The sequence below is a fragment of the Lampetra fluviatilis genome, chromosome 22, assembly GCF_964198595.1.
Source record: "Lampetra fluviatilis chromosome 22, kcLamFluv1.1, whole genome shotgun sequence".
Classification (NCBI taxonomy): Eukaryota; Metazoa; Chordata; class Hyperoartia; order Petromyzontiformes; family Petromyzontidae; genus Lampetra; species Lampetra fluviatilis.
The window spans coordinates 5,878,735-5,897,717 of NC_136296.1; the positions used below are offsets into that span (position 1 = coordinate 5,878,735).

Below are 18,983 nucleotides of genomic sequence, written 5' to 3' on the forward strand. Positions count from 1 at the left end.
TACCATATTATCTAGATTAGCCAAACGTGTGGCTGGTGTCAATAAAGTTAAACAAATCCGATCACTCGCGCACACCTTACCAGATTATAAAATTTTCACTTTAAAATAGAGGGGGGTGGAGGGGAGGAAGTGTGAAAGTCCAGAGAATTGTGTGGTTATATTGCAACATTAAAATTGCTCCGCAACCACTCCAACCAATGATTAATATATGTAAACTCTTAAGCAAAATAACATTTTTTTTTGTTTAAACCTATAGGAATATACAGTACTATATTGTGTAAACAATGCAAATATTGTATTTTATGCAGTGATAGTTGTGTAAAAATATTTTCATTCTGAACTTGAGTGCACAACACACCACTTTTGATTGTGAAAAGTAACAAGCCAATTGTTAAAGGTCGTCAAAATGTTGTGCTGTTTATCTTCATTGTTTTATGAAGTAAATGATGGAAAAGCACCCCCAGGTTAAGTTTCATTTGCTCATGCTGCATTTCTATGAAAATAGACCAACATAAAATTACTATACGATGAAAACAGAAGCCTGTTTTGTGTTTGTGTGCCTTGGGCATGAATGCGACTCCGTGTCTTGTAAATTCTGGAGTGAGAATGTATCTTGATTGTATTTAAAAAAAAATTTTTTACAGCAAAATCATATTTCAAACGAAATGTTGCGATATTCCCATTGTGGTTAACATTATGGCGTAGTGCTTTAAATGTTCTTCCAAAGGGCTATGTTTATACCTCGATGAAACGGCAGAAACACTATCCTGTTGTTTACAAAGGAAACGGAAGCACACATTCACCTAAAATGAGATCGAAAGGGATATTTTGGACATGTGCAATGGGTCCAAAGGCTTTTGCTGTTTATTGCACCCATGTAGTGGTGTCTATAGCCCTTACATAAGCGTTTTACACGCAATTAAATTGCAGCTGTTAATATCGCTAACGTGATTAACACATCAGATATATTTGAAGTGTATCTGAGGAGACAAACCACCTTTAGTGTAGCCACAGTAACAGTCGGCCAAATCCATAATTCCACATATACAATATAGCCTGGTGTGCTGCTAAAGCATGGTCACACGAGTACTTGGAAGAAAATCTTGTTGTAAAGAAGTCATAATGTCAGTTTACAGTGTTTTATTCTTACTATTCTTTTTTGCACATTTATTTCATGGGAAAATGCTACGTGATGCAACAGTATGTTAAACGTAATAGGCTTTGTAGCCATGCTTTTATATATTTCATATTCCTCAGATGAGTACATCAGATAAGAATACAAAGTGATAACCATTGTGTTTTGAATATTTTACTGTTTACTGAGCAAATACAGTACATACCAGCAGCATCTAATATTGGTGCTATTGTTAAATAGAGTGCATGCTTGAAGCAGAAATTCCATCCGAACACGACTTTTGTCAGTGCCACTTATACCTACCGTGAGGCTACAGGTTCGTACACGTAACACAACATATGTTCATCCAGTACACTCGAAACACATCACAACCAACACTCCATTACCATTAAAAGCACAGCACTGTTCACAGAAGCTGCTACATTATTATGGTAAACATCTAATCAACACTGTTTCAACTTGATCGAAAATCTCGGCAACATCCACATAACAATTGTCTACTATAATTATATCACAGTTTTAAGCAATTTACAAATATTAGTGAAGCCAAACTATTCATTTTACAGTACTACAAGCACAATTGCATCCGGTATTTGATTTTTCTATGCATGACTAATTGGGAAGTAATAACAATTACACAATTACTGATTTTTTTTCCACAGGATTAATTTTACATCCACAAAGAAGTCAAATTCTAAAACAAATCCAAAACCAAAAGCTATGTCATTAAATGTTAGTCATGTCGAACAGCACAATCAGAAATATTTAAGAAAATGTTTAATGTAACACGTAAAACGAATGTATTTAATAAAGCAGCAATGATGAAATTGTGTCGAATAGACTCCACTATTCAGGTTTACAAGAGAGAATATTCAAGATGGCATCATGGCCAAACCTGTTGACACTACTCAACAGAATATGCAAATAATATTTCTCAAGTCAAAACATTTGCGTTGTACTTCAGTTTGCAACCAGTTCCGTACATATATACATATGGTCAGCAACAGGGAACTTATAAAAATGGCACAATAAATATTAGGGGCATGGAATAAAATCGTGTAAAATGCTCTGAAAAAGCAAAAACCGGTTGCCCTAGTTTTAGAAGAATAGCTGCTTCAATAAACTGACAATACACGCTGCGAGCAAAGGAGCAGTTTGAATGTGCACCCGTTAAGTTTCCACAAACTCGTAATCCCGACGTTAAACCAATTCCTCGAGCGTACTTGAAACAAAACTTGCAGTGAAAACCACAAGCGCAAAATATTTTAAGAAATCGTGGAACAAACTACACACCTTTACAGAAGCTACAATATTCAGTGATGACTGCTTAACTTTTTTGTAAGTTGCACGTCTCTGTTGCACTATTTAGGCCGTGAAATTGCACATCAAATCCATGTAAGTGTAGCCTTGATGGCTGTGCAGCAGAATTAACAAGCATGCCACACGTTGCCCAAATTTTGAATGCAACCTCTGGTGATTTCTTCGCATGCTGAAGCCACCACTATGCCAGAAATCTGCTCTGGACCTCAATGGACTGATACCTAACACATTCACATTTGTGGTCTTATTATTTTGTTCTTTATGCTATGCAGAATAAATTGGACTTATAGCTCACGAGTAAAGAGGACACAATGTTCTCTGTGCTGGACACTGGCACGCCATGGTCTGTCTTTGCAATTGCTCTTCATGTCAAGAGTTTGTACATGCCTCTTAGTTATCATACATCATCTCCCCTTTATATATTGAGACATTGCATTTATTTGACATTTTCTCCCCCCATCCTTATCAAGCGATTCAAGTTGATCTATGTGCAAACGAAGCAGGATCTGATTCATAGATCAAGCAGCTATCACAGTCCTTCCATAATCTGCATGTTTTTTTGATATTAGTAATGTATCAGTAAAGACATAAATCACTAAAACGTATTTAGGTAGTCCAATTAATAATATCACGAAGGTGGTAACATTTAAAAATTAGTTTTCCAATTGTTAAATACATTTTTCATGTTTCCTGCCCAAGTCTTGTAGGTCACACAAATTCATAACAGCAGATTTTGCAGTTCATTCTACCTTCCCAATTATCTTTTTAAAACGTTTTTTTATCATTTTCAGCTAATATTCTTCCAAGACATCAAGCTTAGCTATCAATCCTACCATCCACTCACCATATTCCACATCCACCTTAACTCACTCCACCTTAACTCACTCCACCACACCAGTTAAACCTCACTTAAATTAATAGTGCTACAGTGTTGAACTTTGACCCATTTCCCCAGAGGGAGTTCCAATAAATCTTGTAGGAGAATATTTTTTTCATTACAAAGATCAATCATTCTGATGAATATCACTCACAGAATTTGTGCATACATTCACTAACACAACTCAAGAGGCTCTTGCCTTCGTCCGTTACGTAAATATTGTGTAATGTGTTTGCGATAGCCTCTCGTGCATTAATACAGTTTCTCCAACTGCATAATTGTTTCAGCTCTACCACATTACTGGCCTCATATTTGTCAAGCTTTGCTACCTGCAGTGCTTAACGATAAGAACGTGCTACAATAGTCAATGTGCGTAAAATAAATTCGTTAAGTATTATTATTGAGTATCGTGTTACCTGTAGTTTGTGTTATAATCAAATGGGAGTTATTTAATCGAAGCTAAAATATGCACCTGTAAACTCATAATATGATTATTTAAATGTGGCATCCATCAACTGCAAGAGCAAAATTCATCTATCGTACGTTAACACTCGTCAATTTGTTGACAAATTGCCATCCCGATCTCAGTTCATCACAAAGCAACTCCTCTTGTAGGGAAACCAATGCAAGACTAAAACGATAACGGGAAACATTAATATTGATATTAACGGTGACTGCATCCTAGGTGAGCTTAATGGCTCAAACTAAGGGAGGCGGCGGTCAGTCAAAGTCGCGATTGGAGAGCACCAGGGGAGCTACCAGAGTCCAGATGTAGAGGGAGAGACACACCCAGCTCGAACAGATCTTCACCCACACCGCCGGCCACTTGCTCGTCAGAGTCTTGAAGTCAGAGTCAGGGCTGTGGATAACACAACAATCGATCAAAGACAAAAAACTATCTTCAAACTGTTTCTGTTTACCCCGCCCCCCCACAATACATTCGAATTTCCTTTGGCCCACCAGATGAGATGCATAATCTATCAAAGCCATTCACACTGCAGGTGTTTATAATCATTTACAGTTAGGAGATTAAGTGGGGACTATAGATAGAAAATCATGTGATACTTAACTTCTAATTTTAGTTGCATGTGATTAGCCAATCTGAAATATGAGCTGTGAAACCAGCACGTACATGAATAATCATGACATGGAGTTTCTCTCATCCACTTGAACACAGTTGTCAAGTATTGGTGGATCACTGATTTGTAAAACTCCCAAAACCACTGGACTGCAAGGTAGCCAGGAGTTGACAGGACAGCAAATAGATTCATAAACCGATCTGTGCAGATCTTTGAGAATGATCCCCTCACATGACGGGTGTATTTATGCTTACCAACTTAGGTTATTGAAAGCGTTTCTACATTAGCTCTGTCCATTTGTCTCTAACGTTGGGGCACGATAACTCTCACAAAGATTATCCAATATAAACACAACTTTAAGTATGAAGCTGTGTTGCTATCCGCGGGACATACCCCAGAAAAAACTGACAAACTCAATCAAAGCGTCAACGAAAACATGGAGACACAATCGAGCAGTGGCAGGACCTGCCTGGGGGTCCCAGCCCTGCTGGCTGAAGCAAGCCCTCCCTGGCAGAGTCACTATCCAAGCCCTGTTATGTCTCGTCAGCTAAGGCTCACTGCGCTATATCACTCTTTTTCAGAAGCGACCTGGCCACAAATGATAGCTCAATGAATTGGCTTATCGTATGGAAATTGAGAGCAGTCAAATATACTCTAAACGAATGTTTCTAAACGTGGAGGGAAAAACTGGAGGACCCGGAAACAAATCCACGTGATCACGTGAAGAACGTGGAAACTCGAAATATATACAAGTGTCAGGGTCGGGAGCGAACCCACGACCTTCTTGCATACCAGGCAAGGTAGTTAACATCTTGCCACCGAAACTATGGATGTACTGCTTCCCGCCTGTCTAGTGCGAGCGCTACTGTTATCGCTAATTAACACTTCCGAAGACGTATCTATATGCTGGAGAGCATTATAAAATCCATGCAAGTGTATGATTTTGCTTCCTTGCTCTTGGTACTTTAGTTTTATCTCATTCCTAAAACAAGAAATAGCCAAACATCTCAATGCCGAACCCTTACGAAAAAGCATCCTGTGGGGTTTTCCTGGATAATACATTATTACGCATCAAAACAGACAGAAAATGTTGCAATCGCCTGGGTAAATTACCAGACAGTTCTTGCCCACAACTGGGCAATTAAAACGAAGCAGACAGCACTCAGACGAGACCGCACCATGCTTCTCACCTGTACCAGTTGGTGAGCGTCATCATGATGTAAAGCGAGGCGAGGAAGAGCATGAAGTGGAAGAAGGAGTAGCTATACTGCACTCCGTCCCGTTCGTTGTCCGAGGCGCGGCGTGAGCCAGCGCCGCCGCCCTCCCTCCCGTCCTCGGCCGAGCTCCCCGAACTCGTGTCATCGATGAGCGTGGCGTCACCGCTTGACAGCGTCAACTTGCTCACCTGGCTGTTGTTGGACGTGCGGATGCTGTGGGAAGGGAAGGCAGCGAGCAGGGGGACGGACGTGAGCACTCCCCGATGTTCAAGTGTCGTCGCCAAATCTAACGACGGCAGCGCATTTAAATAAACTAGAGTTGAGACAATTAACCCTTTCCCATTCCGATGACGTACTTGTATATATGTCGAAGTCATCGGAACGGAATTGGAAGAAAATGGAAAATAAGATAACTTTATCGGTACATCTTGAGGTCGGAAGGTGTAGCGAGGCTCCCCACCACAAGGCCATGTGGGAGGGCATGTGGCACAGTTATTAGAGTGCAGTCGTGTTGCTACAGTTCTCAGCGGCAAGTAAAAACAACGGTGCCATGCCTCTCTAAATAAAATTCATGCTAGCCGCTTGCGCGTTCCGAGATTCAGCGGTAAACGGGACCCCACCCTGCAACTTGCAGATGTCTCGGAACGGGAAGCAGTTAAGTCGATTCATTTGATTCATTCATGGAAAATCGTAATCTACTACTTTTTCGATCCTTTACTCAGGGGCCCTTTATGAAAAGGCAGTCCCCCCCAAAAAAAATCCTCCCTCTCGAATATCGGGAACCCCCTACAATGCCACGCCCAGCGTGACATGGCTGAGAATGCAAATTATATCACCAAGCGTGACCAACACTTCCCATCCAGCTGCACATGGAGTCTTCACCCTAGAAGTGCAGTATTTTGCACGCATTATTTAAAAACAATTACCTAGAAACGTACGAACAGACAAACTTAGATAAAACACCGAAGAAGAGCAAACACGTGAAACATAAAAATCGAGCATACAGCGCGGCAACTTCAGAAAAACAGTATGATGCCAGCGTTGGCGCAGATTGATTCTGTGCGACGCAGCCGTGGATCTGACTGCAACACCTTGAGTAGAGGATGCACAGCAAGTAAATGGCCAGCCCCACGATGCTCTGGGCATCCCACCACTGCGCGGGTGGCACGGGGGCCGTGGGTGTAACAGAACCGTTGGTCGAGACGGGCACCAGGCTCTGCTGAAGGAAGTTGAGCAGGCTGGGGTTGCACTTCCGCTCTGTCATAATAAGCACAACAACAAACAAAAAACACGGGAACATTATTAACAAAAAATGCTGACTTGAAAAAAACAACTGTGAGCAGAGCAAAGTAAAGTCACGTAGAAGGGAACTAATAAAATAATAAAAATAAAACAATAAAATAATTCTCACGACGTTTCGGCCACAACGCAAGCAGCCGTCCTCTGCTTGCGTTGTGGCCGAAACGTCGTGAGAATTATTTTATTATGTTTTATTTTTATTATTTTATTATTTCCCTTCTACGTGACTTTACCGAAAGAACCAAGAAGATGAATCCCTGCAGTCACAAAAGCTTTAAATCGAAATTCAGAGCAAAGTACTTCACTGAGCGATGGTAATGTGGCCAGATTTAACCGACAACGAAAAATTTACCCACAATGAACAAACTCGTACAAAATGAATGGAATGGATTGCCTCGTGGTAAGATTTTTAAGCAATTTATCTTGGAAAATAAACAAATCGTGCAATCTGCTGAAAGCGTAAAGCCTCTCTTTCACATGCGTACGCCATGGGATGCCGAGGTCATTTCACATAGTGAGCTCTCAAATGGTTATATAAAGAGCTGTAAAGAAATTAATCCTGATGTTAACATCCATGAAATGCATGCTTCCCAGAGAAAGAATCCCCTGCGCTAATATATGAACAACACAGTTACAATGATTAAACCGCCACGAAAAAGTGGCTTGTGATAATTATCGTTACAGAATTATTCAAAGGCTATACAGATGTTAGTTTTTGGCAATTCTCAGGACTACCTTGGAGCCCATACGACCAAGGAGCCCAGTAATCATAAGTGATGGCCTTACCAGGCTCATTAGTCATGGCCGACCAGGTGAGGTACATGGTGTAGAGAGTGATGATCGATGACTGCAGGAGGCCAGAACGTGGCTGTACTTCCTGGAAGAGAATTGGATGAAATTTATGAACCGTGATACACAAAAGGCACCGATCCCTTAAACCAGTGTCTTTTTATTGCAAGGCGCACTGGCCACTGGCGGCCCCTGATGGCCTTTAGTGCGGCCCCGACAATACACAAATGTAAAGACACCCCATCACACATTTGAAACCCAATGGTTTGAAACCCAATGGTTTCAAATGTGTGGCGGCTGTCATACTGATGTCTTCTCGGCAAAAAAGGCAGTGTTATGAATGAATGTGTTTATTTCTTTCCCAGTTTGTGCACCACTGCCAATGGCAACAGCATCACCAAATAATATTTTTTATTAAGCTTCATACAAGCTTTAAAATATCGTAATACATTACGTAATCAAAATAATTATCACGTTTATATCCACATCTGAGTAACATTTAACCTATTAATTGTCCACAACGCATCAATGTGTGCCGTGTGATAAGCAGGAACCAAATGCTGCAGGCCCAAGGCTGTCAGGAGGTGAGTTATAGCATTTAAAATCACCTGGACACGAGGGAGGATGGAGACGGTGGAGGCAATGATGCACAGGATCAGGTTAAAGCTGATGAAGAATTTGTTCATTGCGCAGGCATCGCTCGTTGTGTAGAAAATGAAGAAGAGCACGATGGCAGTGAGAGATAGCATGTAGTTGATTCCAGTCACCGACAGCAAAGCTGCAATCAAGAGGAACATTTTAAAAGGTAAAAAATTATATCCCCCCCCCCCCCAATACTGTGTTCAGACCATTGCAGAAAAAGCATAATGAATTGGTATTTAATCTACTTATTCACACAAAACATCCATTTTTTTATTCCCACACCCTTCTTCAACTGGATATCAGTGAAAACTGCTGGACATCAGTGAAAAAAAGCTTTATAGCTCATCGGATTCCTCCAGTATAAATACATATTCAGATTTTTCTGGCACATGGCTACGCACAACTAAAGATTGGTGATGATGCCGAGATCCAATGGCCAAGGTGATGGTAATAGTTAGGTATACCATCTCCCTTCCATCAGCATGAGATGCAGTACCTGTCTGGATCTTTTGCAGACCAGTACTACATTTCGTGTTGGAGAATGGCAACGGAAGCAGATATCAAAGCTACCTCTAAAATCCCATCAGTCATCAAGTGACCTCTGGCTCACAAGAAGAGGGAAACTTTTAAACCCACCGTGCCACTGGGAGTGACATTCATCACAGTATTATGTTTTTTTAACCAGGAAATCCTCATTGAGTTTCAACTCTTTTCCAGGGTGGTCCTGCCAAAAACTCGAATGCTTCATTAATGCTTCTGTGCATCAAGATACAATCATGTGTTGAAGTATGCTCTATTACATAACACTACTGTAATGTCAGGTTCCAATTGGTTCAACTTTTGTATCTGAAAATTATATATCTATATAAAAAAGCTTTAGGGACTCAATGCAGGCTTTGACGATGAATGCTTTTTAGTATTAGAAACGTTATGATTGATTGTGCTTTAATGACGACTTAAAGCATTACTTGGTTGCAATTTGTAAAATACCGAGATTTGTGCTATAAGCTCATCCCAAATGGGCTGCTTCCCTGCTGTTTTGCAGCCCACCATCTACATGCTACTCTGTTGATGACTTCACCGCTGCATAGCAGAGAAATGCACTTCCAGATTCAAAAGTAGGTTGTCTTTTTTAGGTGTTTACACTTTTACGATGCCATGAGCTATTAATAAATCACATATCAACTGACACAAGTGACATGAAGGAGACTGGTGAGGTTCAAAGGGTGTGAACGTATATGTAATATAATAACCACAAGTTAACATTTAATCATTAAAGGAGACACTATCATTAGAAACAACCAAGGCAGAACCCAAATGTGGGCTTGGGCTTTAAAATATGAAACTTTTTTTTATTTTAGCAGGTAAGGGCCACTGAGCTATCGAGCTCTTTTTCAGAAGCAACCTGGCCACAAATGATAGCTCAACGAAGTAGCCGTTCACGTGGAAACTGAGAGCAGCCAAATACTCTAAACGCATGTTTCTAAGTGTGGAGGGAAAAACCGGAGGACGCAGAGAAACAAAAATCACGCAACCATGGGGAGAACATGCAAACTCCAAATTTACAGGTGTCAGGGTCGGGATGGAACCCACGACCTCCTGCATACCAGGCGAGGTAGTTAACATCTTGCCACCTTGGCGCATCAGGTTATGCAATTCGGCATGGGTAGACTCACCTGCGTACCAACACCGTGAATTGCCCTCCTCCATACGTTCCACCCATGACTCATTCCACGAGTGGGCAAAGTCAATGAGCAGTACAAGCTGGATTAGGATGAAGCAGAAGGCTCCGGACATTCCCATGTAGAACCACACTGTGTGGGTGAAGAATGAGGGAGCGAGGCAACAGTTGAAATCTTTAGCACATGCAACCAACATTGCATCATATATTTTAATCACACTTGTTTACAAGTAACGCTTCACAAAGTCTTAACACTTTTTTTCAAGAGGGTCCTGATAACATTTCAGAGTGGGGGGTGATATTGTGATGTGTAATCCCAATTGAGTAATTTGCAGGTACTTTTTCATCATTGGGATGCTTGGCCAATCCCGGTTATTGTTTTTAGCTTTGGGAAGGGACTGGAAAACCCAGAGGAAACCCAAGTTTTACCCCCGTGCCACCTGTATACCATAAAAATAAAAACAGGTGAACACGCAAATAAAAATGTTTTTAAACCATAAAGATTTTGCAAAGTGTCGGGTATATTTTCACGACACTGGTCAGTGCGGGTTGGTGGAGGCATGGAGGATAGATCTGGAAACATAGAAGTGCAGTATAACATATTTTGATGAAACTGCAACCACATAGCGCCACAGCCCGATAACACTATGTGCATGGTGATAACCCATCCCAGCGTTATTCAGGATGAACACTCCTTATCTGATGACAATGGGCAACATTGGTAGTCATTTGGTTATAAGCATATACCATAATACATGTATAGAAATATAATCCTTGCCAACCACATCCTTTACTAAAATTTTCTCAAATGTCTACTTGTGGGTAAGCAAATTTAAAAAGGCATAAGCATTTTCCAATGTTTGTACATATATCCATGTACACACATAATCTATAAACCATACACAATTAAGTAAAACATTCCAAGCACATCAATTAATTAAATAGGGTTAATTATTTAATACCAATTAATTTTATTGTATATGGCGCAATGAATAGCAACTTAAAATTTACGTGCAGATCAGCGAGCCAGAAAATGGCTTCAGTTGACGTGCAGTGGATTGCTTCAATGCCTCAGTAGAATTTTCCGAATTCAGTGGTTCACTTTATCGTTGAAGGTCTGTAGAAGTTTATATAATATGCACGATGGGCTTTATTTTTAATTTACACTTGTGAAGGCCATGTGAAAATCTGCCATGAGACCATGTGGCTTCTATTTAAACTGAACGATTGTTTTAAAGGCAGATTAAATTTCCAAGGTTCTTTCGTGAGATTAGCGACAAATCCGCCACATTTCTCTGAGTAACTAAAGCCCAAACGTACAAGAGCTCTGGCTGCGCTCAAGGACGATTTGCTGCGTGATGTTAGGTGGTAGTGGTTGTTTAGATTTCGTATCTCTTTGTCAAGAGGTGTATTTGGATGGAATTGTATTGATGGATAGCTATTCGCTCTCTCAAGATCTCAAGAGAAGATGTTATCTCTCCAATTGTGATTAACAATCACCCTCTTCAAATACAAATGCATTCAGAAGCTTTATATAACTGCACAATACTGTTTTGTGTAAATGTATTGTGTTGTAAACAAAGATGCATTACCAGAAGTGAAAGACCCTTCTGGAATATAGAACGCGCCAACTGTGATGGCCACCATCGCAGCAAACTTGAAAAACCAGAACCTGCAAAGGAAAGAAATGTTTACACTTTGCAAATATCCCCAGTTTAGCCAGTTAGACTGACATGGCAAGTGCTGATACTTACCACCTACAAAGTCCCGGCATAGCACATGTGGGGGGGGTGGTGGGGCCAGTACTACACCTGGTTACTTTTGTCTCTCTACTGCTGATGTTCATAGAATGCACTCTCATTCAAGGTTGAGTAAACCTATGGGAGGCACACTACAGGTTCAGATTCCACTAATTATTCACGTTCTGAATTGAAGCCAGGTCAATGGTTTTGTATGTAGAACTGCATCACACGCATGCACATACACGCCCTAACGCACACACAGCATTTCGATTTGTATGCATTCAATCGTTTGCAAGCATTGGCCAATATTTTATAATGAAACGCATGCTTCTACAAAGATTTAAGACAGCGCCTCATTTAGGCATGATATTAATCTAAATTTGTGGTGTATTATATTTAGGCTGCACGGTTGCTTTCAGAACGCAGGTCACGATGAAATTCAGCGACACATACCCATTGTGCAGTGGAGCACGTGGGTCACGGCTGGTCCGCACACCCACGGTGATGAGACAAAAGAGCAGGAAGAACATGGCCATCCCAAAGCAGACGCGGTACACGGCCTTGAACCCAACCAGCACATCACAGTTCACGTAGCCATGAACCCCAGGCACCTGTGTGCCCATGCCTCCCTCGCAGAAGCCGGGGATCTGTGAAAAAAATACGTGGCAAAGACAACATTATTGGCAGGATACACACGCTTGTGAATGTTCCTTTTCATTCGATTTTTGGAAAAGTGCGTGCCAATTTCCCCATTAAGAAGAACGAGGAAAATAACGAAAAAGTGATAGGTTTTAGCCGACTGGTCAAGATAAGACCCTTGCCATGGTGGCGACAAGGCCAAGTGGGAGTGCATTTGCTGTTTGTTGCAGAGGTTTGCAATTCGAGTCCAGCGGCTGCCCTGGTTAATTAAACCAGGTTTATTATGCATCATCTGCCTCACAGCGGACATTAAAGAATCCTGTCATTCAACAAAAGTGTATTATTACTATGATGCTTATTTATCCAGAAAAGCCTCAGTAAGTTGTAGAAAAGATGTGTTACACATCGTGCCACCGTACCACTCACCTGCTTTAGGCGCATCTCCACACCTGGCGAAAGCATAATGCAGGCGACAGCAGTTCCAAGCAGCAGGAGCATGGCATAGACGAGGCGGGTGATGGTGGAGTTGTTCCCACTGGGGCAGCACGCGCACAGCAGGCATGGGGCACTGCTGCAAAGGCACGGCACCTGTGTACACATGAAAAACACAGACGCTTATAAAAAACACATGTACACGTACAGCCCTCTTTTCAATCCACCGCTGGATGACGACCTCCCCGCTCCATGCAGGTTATGGGGGGGTTATTCAACCATACTTTACTAAGCTGATCAGTCTGTGTTTTTCAAGGCAGGGAGCATATGTGGGAAAAGTACAGTACAACAATGGATTTTGCTGCACTGCCTTCTACTGAAAACGCATCCCTGCAGCAGCCAACAACACCTGTTTTGTGCATGGTGGTCGTCCATCTAAGCATTATCTAAACTCAACGTCCATCTAAGCACTATCTAAACTCAACGGCGCTTACCAGACTGGGTGAATATCAGGTGATTTGGTCAGGATATACTGTATAGAATTGTAATTAACTAGCTCGAGGTTTAACTGATTTACCTGCTGTTATCACCAGGACTTGACTGTCATAAGCATTGAGGCAAGATTGTCAGTTTTTCTTTAGTAGTTCAATATAGTATAAATAAAAATCCATGAGTACTTTTTACACTATGAGACATTGGGATACGTGCTTTTATAGTACATAATGAAAAGGTGTTTTTCTATTTTACATGCAATCACGTAAATGCCCAACTCAGCACTTCATGGGTTGTTGTGGCCAAAACACTTTCTGGGTTGAATAAGGATAATTTACCATTCAGTTGAATGGCAACTGTCCATTGTGCACATTTTATATTTGTTTTAACGGTGTTGTGTGTGTCTTACACTGAACACACCAAAGCATCCATAAGTAATATTTAAAAATACGTTTTTTTAAACACGCTTTAATGAAATGTACCGTACTCGTAATGGCAAAACTCCACGACTCCAGGAAGTGGCCCGAAGCTTGCCATAACGTTAGGGACCGTGGTGATTTACAGCCAACGTCAGTTGAGCGTGAACAATTAGACCCAAGCCGAAACATAACGTAAAAAAATTGTTTCAATTTTGTAAAAAAGAAAAATTTATGATAGAATATAGTACTGTCGCCAGTAAGACATAAGTTTACGACGTTTGCAGTCGATAGCACATTGGGAAGTGGGTTAAAATTGAGTTACAAGATTAGAGGATTCGACAACAACAACAACAGAGTGAGTAATTCGAACTAGCTTCATCAGGCGACAAGCAGATTGCTGGCGAAACGTCGTACTCAGATTGTAAATATTGTGGCTTGGCTCTCCAACACACTGGTGTGCTGTACTAGTAACGAATTGGCATGTTCCGTTTACGTGACAACCCTTACTAGTTGGTTGTGTCAGGTGGTGGCGGGTTTAACAACATTTATATATTTACGCGATCTTATCCAAAAAGCCTGTGTTATGGATATTAGTCGCGAAATCCTACGTGTTAATCACTATAGCATATTCAAAATGGAAGTCATGTTCATAAAATGGCTTGTGAAATGTTTGTAAAACTTGGGACTGTTTACATATTTGTTCAATAATATGAATTTTATAATCTAGGAGCGTTTCATTAAGTCTGAAGATTAAATTTCAGCAGGGTACTACATATTGAGATATTTGACCATTTCCTTCGTGATTTTTTTTTTATCATTTTGGGAGGAAACCAGTGACTGGTGAAAACATACGAGGCGATAACAGGAATAGGTCTGTATTGTCAAGTTTACTGACCCATTTACTGTAATTACGTCATCTGGCAACATTGCACGGCATAAGGTTTGGTAGTTTTTAACACTGCCACCTTTGACTTAAGTTTTTTTTTTATGCGTAAAAATCGAAATACCATGATTCATGTTCACGACTTCGAAGAACATACAACGTGGTACAGACCTCTTGTGACCCCCAATCCATTGACCCCTAACATGTCATGCCTTTGCATATTCATTTCTATTCTAAATAAACCTTACTTTCAAATATTGCGTTTTAGAGAATTCAATGGGGATCACCTGACATCTGGACCACCCTGTACAAATGAAACTTGTGGAACCAGGCATTCATTTAAATTTGAGATGCAAGTCACACGTGCGGTTAACATGCTGAATAACAAACGGATTAAAGGCTGATCATTTTACTCTGTAATCAGTAAACCATACGACCCCGAAAACCACAGTATACTGCATTGCAAGATGTTAGAAACACTGTATTGACATTGTGCCAATGTATACTCTATGTGGTATATTTTAAAATGTCTGTATTCGTGCCATTACGTAGTGTTCGCTATGTATGCGTCACTTGAGGCGAGATGCCCCAACAAGGAATTATGCAGGTTAAAATATGTAAATAACGCAAACAATGCGTTACCGCGCAAAGAATAAGCCATCAGAAATATGGCAAATTAAAAACAAATACACAACTTACTCAATTGGGAATGTACATAGCAATCATCGCCCCCCCCCCCTGCTGGGAATTGTTGGCAGGACCCGCCTGAAAAAAGCCATGTGAGGCGTTCCTGGCCAAACAGGCGTAACGATAATACATGTACAGCAGTGATTGCAAACGTCGTACTCAAATTGTAAATGTTGTGGGTTTACTCTCCAATACACCGGTGTGCTGAAGCAGTGACTAATTGACACGTTTAGTTTACGTGATAAACCTTACGAATTGGCTGTGTCGGGTGGTGGTGGTTTAATGACACATTTAAAGTCACGTGACTTTACCGAAAGAATCAGAGTATGGATTCCTGCAGTCACGAAAGCTTCAAATCAAGATTGACATTTATATTTACGCGATCTAACCCAAAATAACCTTTTTTATTGAATAGCACTTGTTATATTACTATTATTTACAATAAGAACTGCATTATTTACAACACAGACATCATTATTTACAAAACAGTCTGCATTATTTGCAGCACTGTAAAGCAATGACTGCATTGTTTACAGTACCGACAACAATATTTACAAACAACGTTCTTATAATCAGCATATTATTTACAATGAGAGCAATTTGCAATGCAACACAATATACAACATTGTTCATATGGTGTCTTCCATTGACATTGTTTAAAAAATGTTCACGGTGCTTCTTGTATTATACTGTTAAATTATTTATAAATTGCATACTATAATGAGCGCATTGTATGTAAAACAACCATACAATATCGCTTTATTAAATGCCTCAGTCGAATACGAATATTGAAATTAGGCCATGCCATCACATGCTACAGCAGAAGCACCGCATTAAGGGCTGTCCTTTTTAACATAAATTAGAACCTCAACAACTAAGCCGTGCTGGTAAATAATCTTAAACATGCCATAACGGGTAATTCCACAACCACCACCACCACCACAACCCCACCCGTTCCCACCGGCACAGCCGCAGCTTTTCCCGCAGAGAATCCAGACAAGACCGCAGGCTTTCTAACTGCCTGGGCCTCATCGCGTTTGCGCCGCGCCTTACATCTACCGCAGATCAACAACTCGCTCGAACCGAGAAACAATCACGACAGATAAACACGATTGTTTTACCCAGCTTGCGGCGGAGAGCAGCCCCAGAACGCCTCCCATGTTGGTGTTGAGTTTGGTTGTAAGAAAACCTCTCTCTCCCCTCTTGTTTACGTCAATGCGCGCCTATTGACGAGACGGGTTCGCGCGGGTTTGGATTTCCCACAGCGGATAAGGCAACCACGGGCTGTGAGTCCCAAACGGGACCTGCCCATGTGCGGTGGGAAATACAGAGCCGTGCGCGATGACGTGATGGTCTTGCGAGAGCTCGCCCCCCACTACCCCCCCCCCACTACCCCCCCATTACCCCCCCCCACTACCCCCCCATTACCCCCCCCCACTACCCCCTCACCTGCCTCCCTTTGACGCGGCCGCTGCTGTCAATAAAGTTCTACGGAATCCGAATCTTTATTTAGACTGGATGAATCCGATGAGCTATAACGCTCTTTAACGCACGTGTCCAATAATGGGCGGGTCAGAACGTTGCAACAATGAACAATGCAAAATAAGACGAGAGGCGTTCAAAGTAAAGGAAATGTAAACAAATCACTTTAAAAATGTACAAATAAAACGAAACTATTTTTTTTATCTTACGTGACTTTACCGGAAGAACCAAAGAGTATGGATTCCTGTAGTCACGAAAGCTTCAAATCAAGATTCCCACTCAGATATTAACTTATTTTTCAGAAGCGACCTGGCCACTAATGATAGCTCAACAAAGTGGCTTTTCATGTGGAAAATGTAAATCAGCTAATAATCTAAATCATTTAAATGAATGCTTCTAAATGTGGATTAGAAGACGCACCACCAGAACCTTGTACCCAGTGCCAGCAATTGTATCCACCAACAACCGCCACTAAGTGGCAGGGATGACACCACGACGCTTGTGCCAGGGCAGGTGCACACTGAGGCCACGTGAAGTGTCGAAAGCTCGCTGGCAGAATATCACGGGACAGACCCAGGTGCCATGGGTTGGCTGACTGGAATGACTGACAGATACACCAGCTGTGCGCCCTACTGTGCCAACTCGCTATATTTTACCCGCCCAGCACTCCGTTCGTTGTTGTGAGCATCGCTCTTCCTTCCGCCCTACGTTGTTGCTGGAGGGCGACTGCCTCCAACTGCCCAGTAGTGTCCTTCACCAACCTCCTTCACAAAAGCTGATCTTGACACCGCTGGTACCATTCGTTATCAGCAAGTCCAATCTTCTCCTTCTGCACCGCATCAGTCCATCTCTTATCTAGCCCGTGACACGCCAATTTAGCCCCATCTATTTGGCCAAACATACGGTGCTCGGGCATGCAGGCTACATGACCCAAAGAACGCAGCCTCACCTGCCGGAGGGGCTCACAGATGGGATTGTGTCCATATCTTTCAAAGATCTGTGAGCTCACACAATCCAATCTGGTTAAATCTAGGATGGATCGTAGGCAGGGGCGGTTTCTTCATTAGGGCGATTGGGCGACGCACCACCAATGTCATTCAACCACAGAGTCACGCTAGCCGTCACTGTCAGCCTCTGGATATAGTCCAATCAGCGTCATGTCACGTTTTGTGGAGTACCGCCTCTTTTCGGCGATTTCACTACGGCTGAGAATCGCCCCGAGTGGCCCCATAGACTTACATTCAAAGATGTTTTTTTTCGAACGGGGGCGCTGCAATGCATTCTCTATGGCTTCCGGGAGGGCATGCACTAACGTGCTTACGTCATCATACGTGCTAACGTCATCATACGTAAGCACGCTTCATCCAACAATATAATTTATCGCCACCTAGTGGAATCTTTAATAAAAAAAACTTGAGTGGTTTGTTTTAATAGTGAGTATATAAACAAACAAGATGTATTGTAAGAGTCACTTTATTTTTCATTAATATTAAAGAAGTGAAGTTGCCTTTACATGCTTAAGCTGTTAATTTATTCATTGCATGGGTGGACCTTATCCTTATCAATCATCCAGACATTTGCCCCCCCTGAGAGATTTTGCAGGAGCCGCCACTGATCGTAGGCAAGCTATCCTGAACGTTTCAAACTGGCGCAGAGGTTCCTTCAGAGGGCTCCACGTTTCACAAGCGTCGAGAAGGGAGGGCATAACTGGCCGAGAAGACCCAGAGCATTGCATGGAGCGATGGACCAAGGAGCTTCCTCACAGCATTACGCGGCTAATGTGAATGACAATGGTGCTCTCCTGATTCGGAGTGAGACCTTTACGGCCAAACCGAAGCTGGTCATAAGCATACTACCCATGTACGGAAACTTCCCCACTCAGCAAAATTGCCCCATCATTCATGGGGAGCAGGGGGAGGAGGGCATTCAATGCCATAAAATACCCAGGCAGGTGCTTTGTTTTCTGTGGGGCTGATGGTAAGACCCCATCTCCTAGTAGCATGCTCCAGGTTCAGCAGTATCATCTCCAACGCAGTGGGCAGCAATTGCCAAATGACACTATGTAACAAAATTTTTGTTCCTGGATTGTAAGTGTTATTTCGTAATTACCTAAAACGTATACACAATGGCTATTATTCCCCACAAACTTTGCTTTTGTGGCCAGGACA

At 41.8% G+C, this 18,983-nt stretch overlaps 1 protein-coding gene across 1 annotated transcript; it reads right to left on the reverse strand.

The window, feature by feature from the left end:
* Positions 1-1,293: 1,293 nt before the first annotated feature.
* On the reverse strand, positions 1,294-16,606 carry SERINC1 (serine incorporator 1). Its single transcript, XM_078866302.1, has 10 exons — positions 16,455-16,606; positions 12,847-13,008; positions 12,235-12,428; positions 11,632-11,711; positions 10,035-10,172; positions 8,325-8,494; positions 7,714-7,804; positions 6,720-6,885; positions 5,602-5,841; positions 1,294-4,191 (listed from the first exon to the last, which is right to left on the reverse strand). The coding sequence occupies exons 1-10, from the start codon at positions 16,491-16,493 to the stop codon at positions 4,053-4,055; spliced, it is 1,419 nt and encodes a 472-aa protein (XP_078722428.1). The 5' UTR covers positions 16,494-16,606; the 3' UTR covers positions 1,294-4,052.
* Between the last annotated feature and the right edge of the window lie 2,377 nt (positions 16,607-18,983).

Bases quoted from the DNA above. Each gene is read 5' to 3' on its own strand.
- SERINC1 (XM_078866302.1), bottom strand. From the start codon at position 16,493: ATGGGAGGCGTTCTGGGGCTGCTCTCCGCCGCAAGCTGG. The intron at 12,429-12,846 runs GTGAGTGGTACG...TTTTTTTCACAG, and splicing joins TGGAGATGCGCCTAAAGCAG to ATCCCCGGCTTCTGCGAGGG. The intron at 7,805-8,324 runs GTGATTTTAAAT...ATTCTCTTCCAG, and splicing joins CCATCCTCCCTCGTGTCCAG to GAAGTACAGCCACGTTCTGG.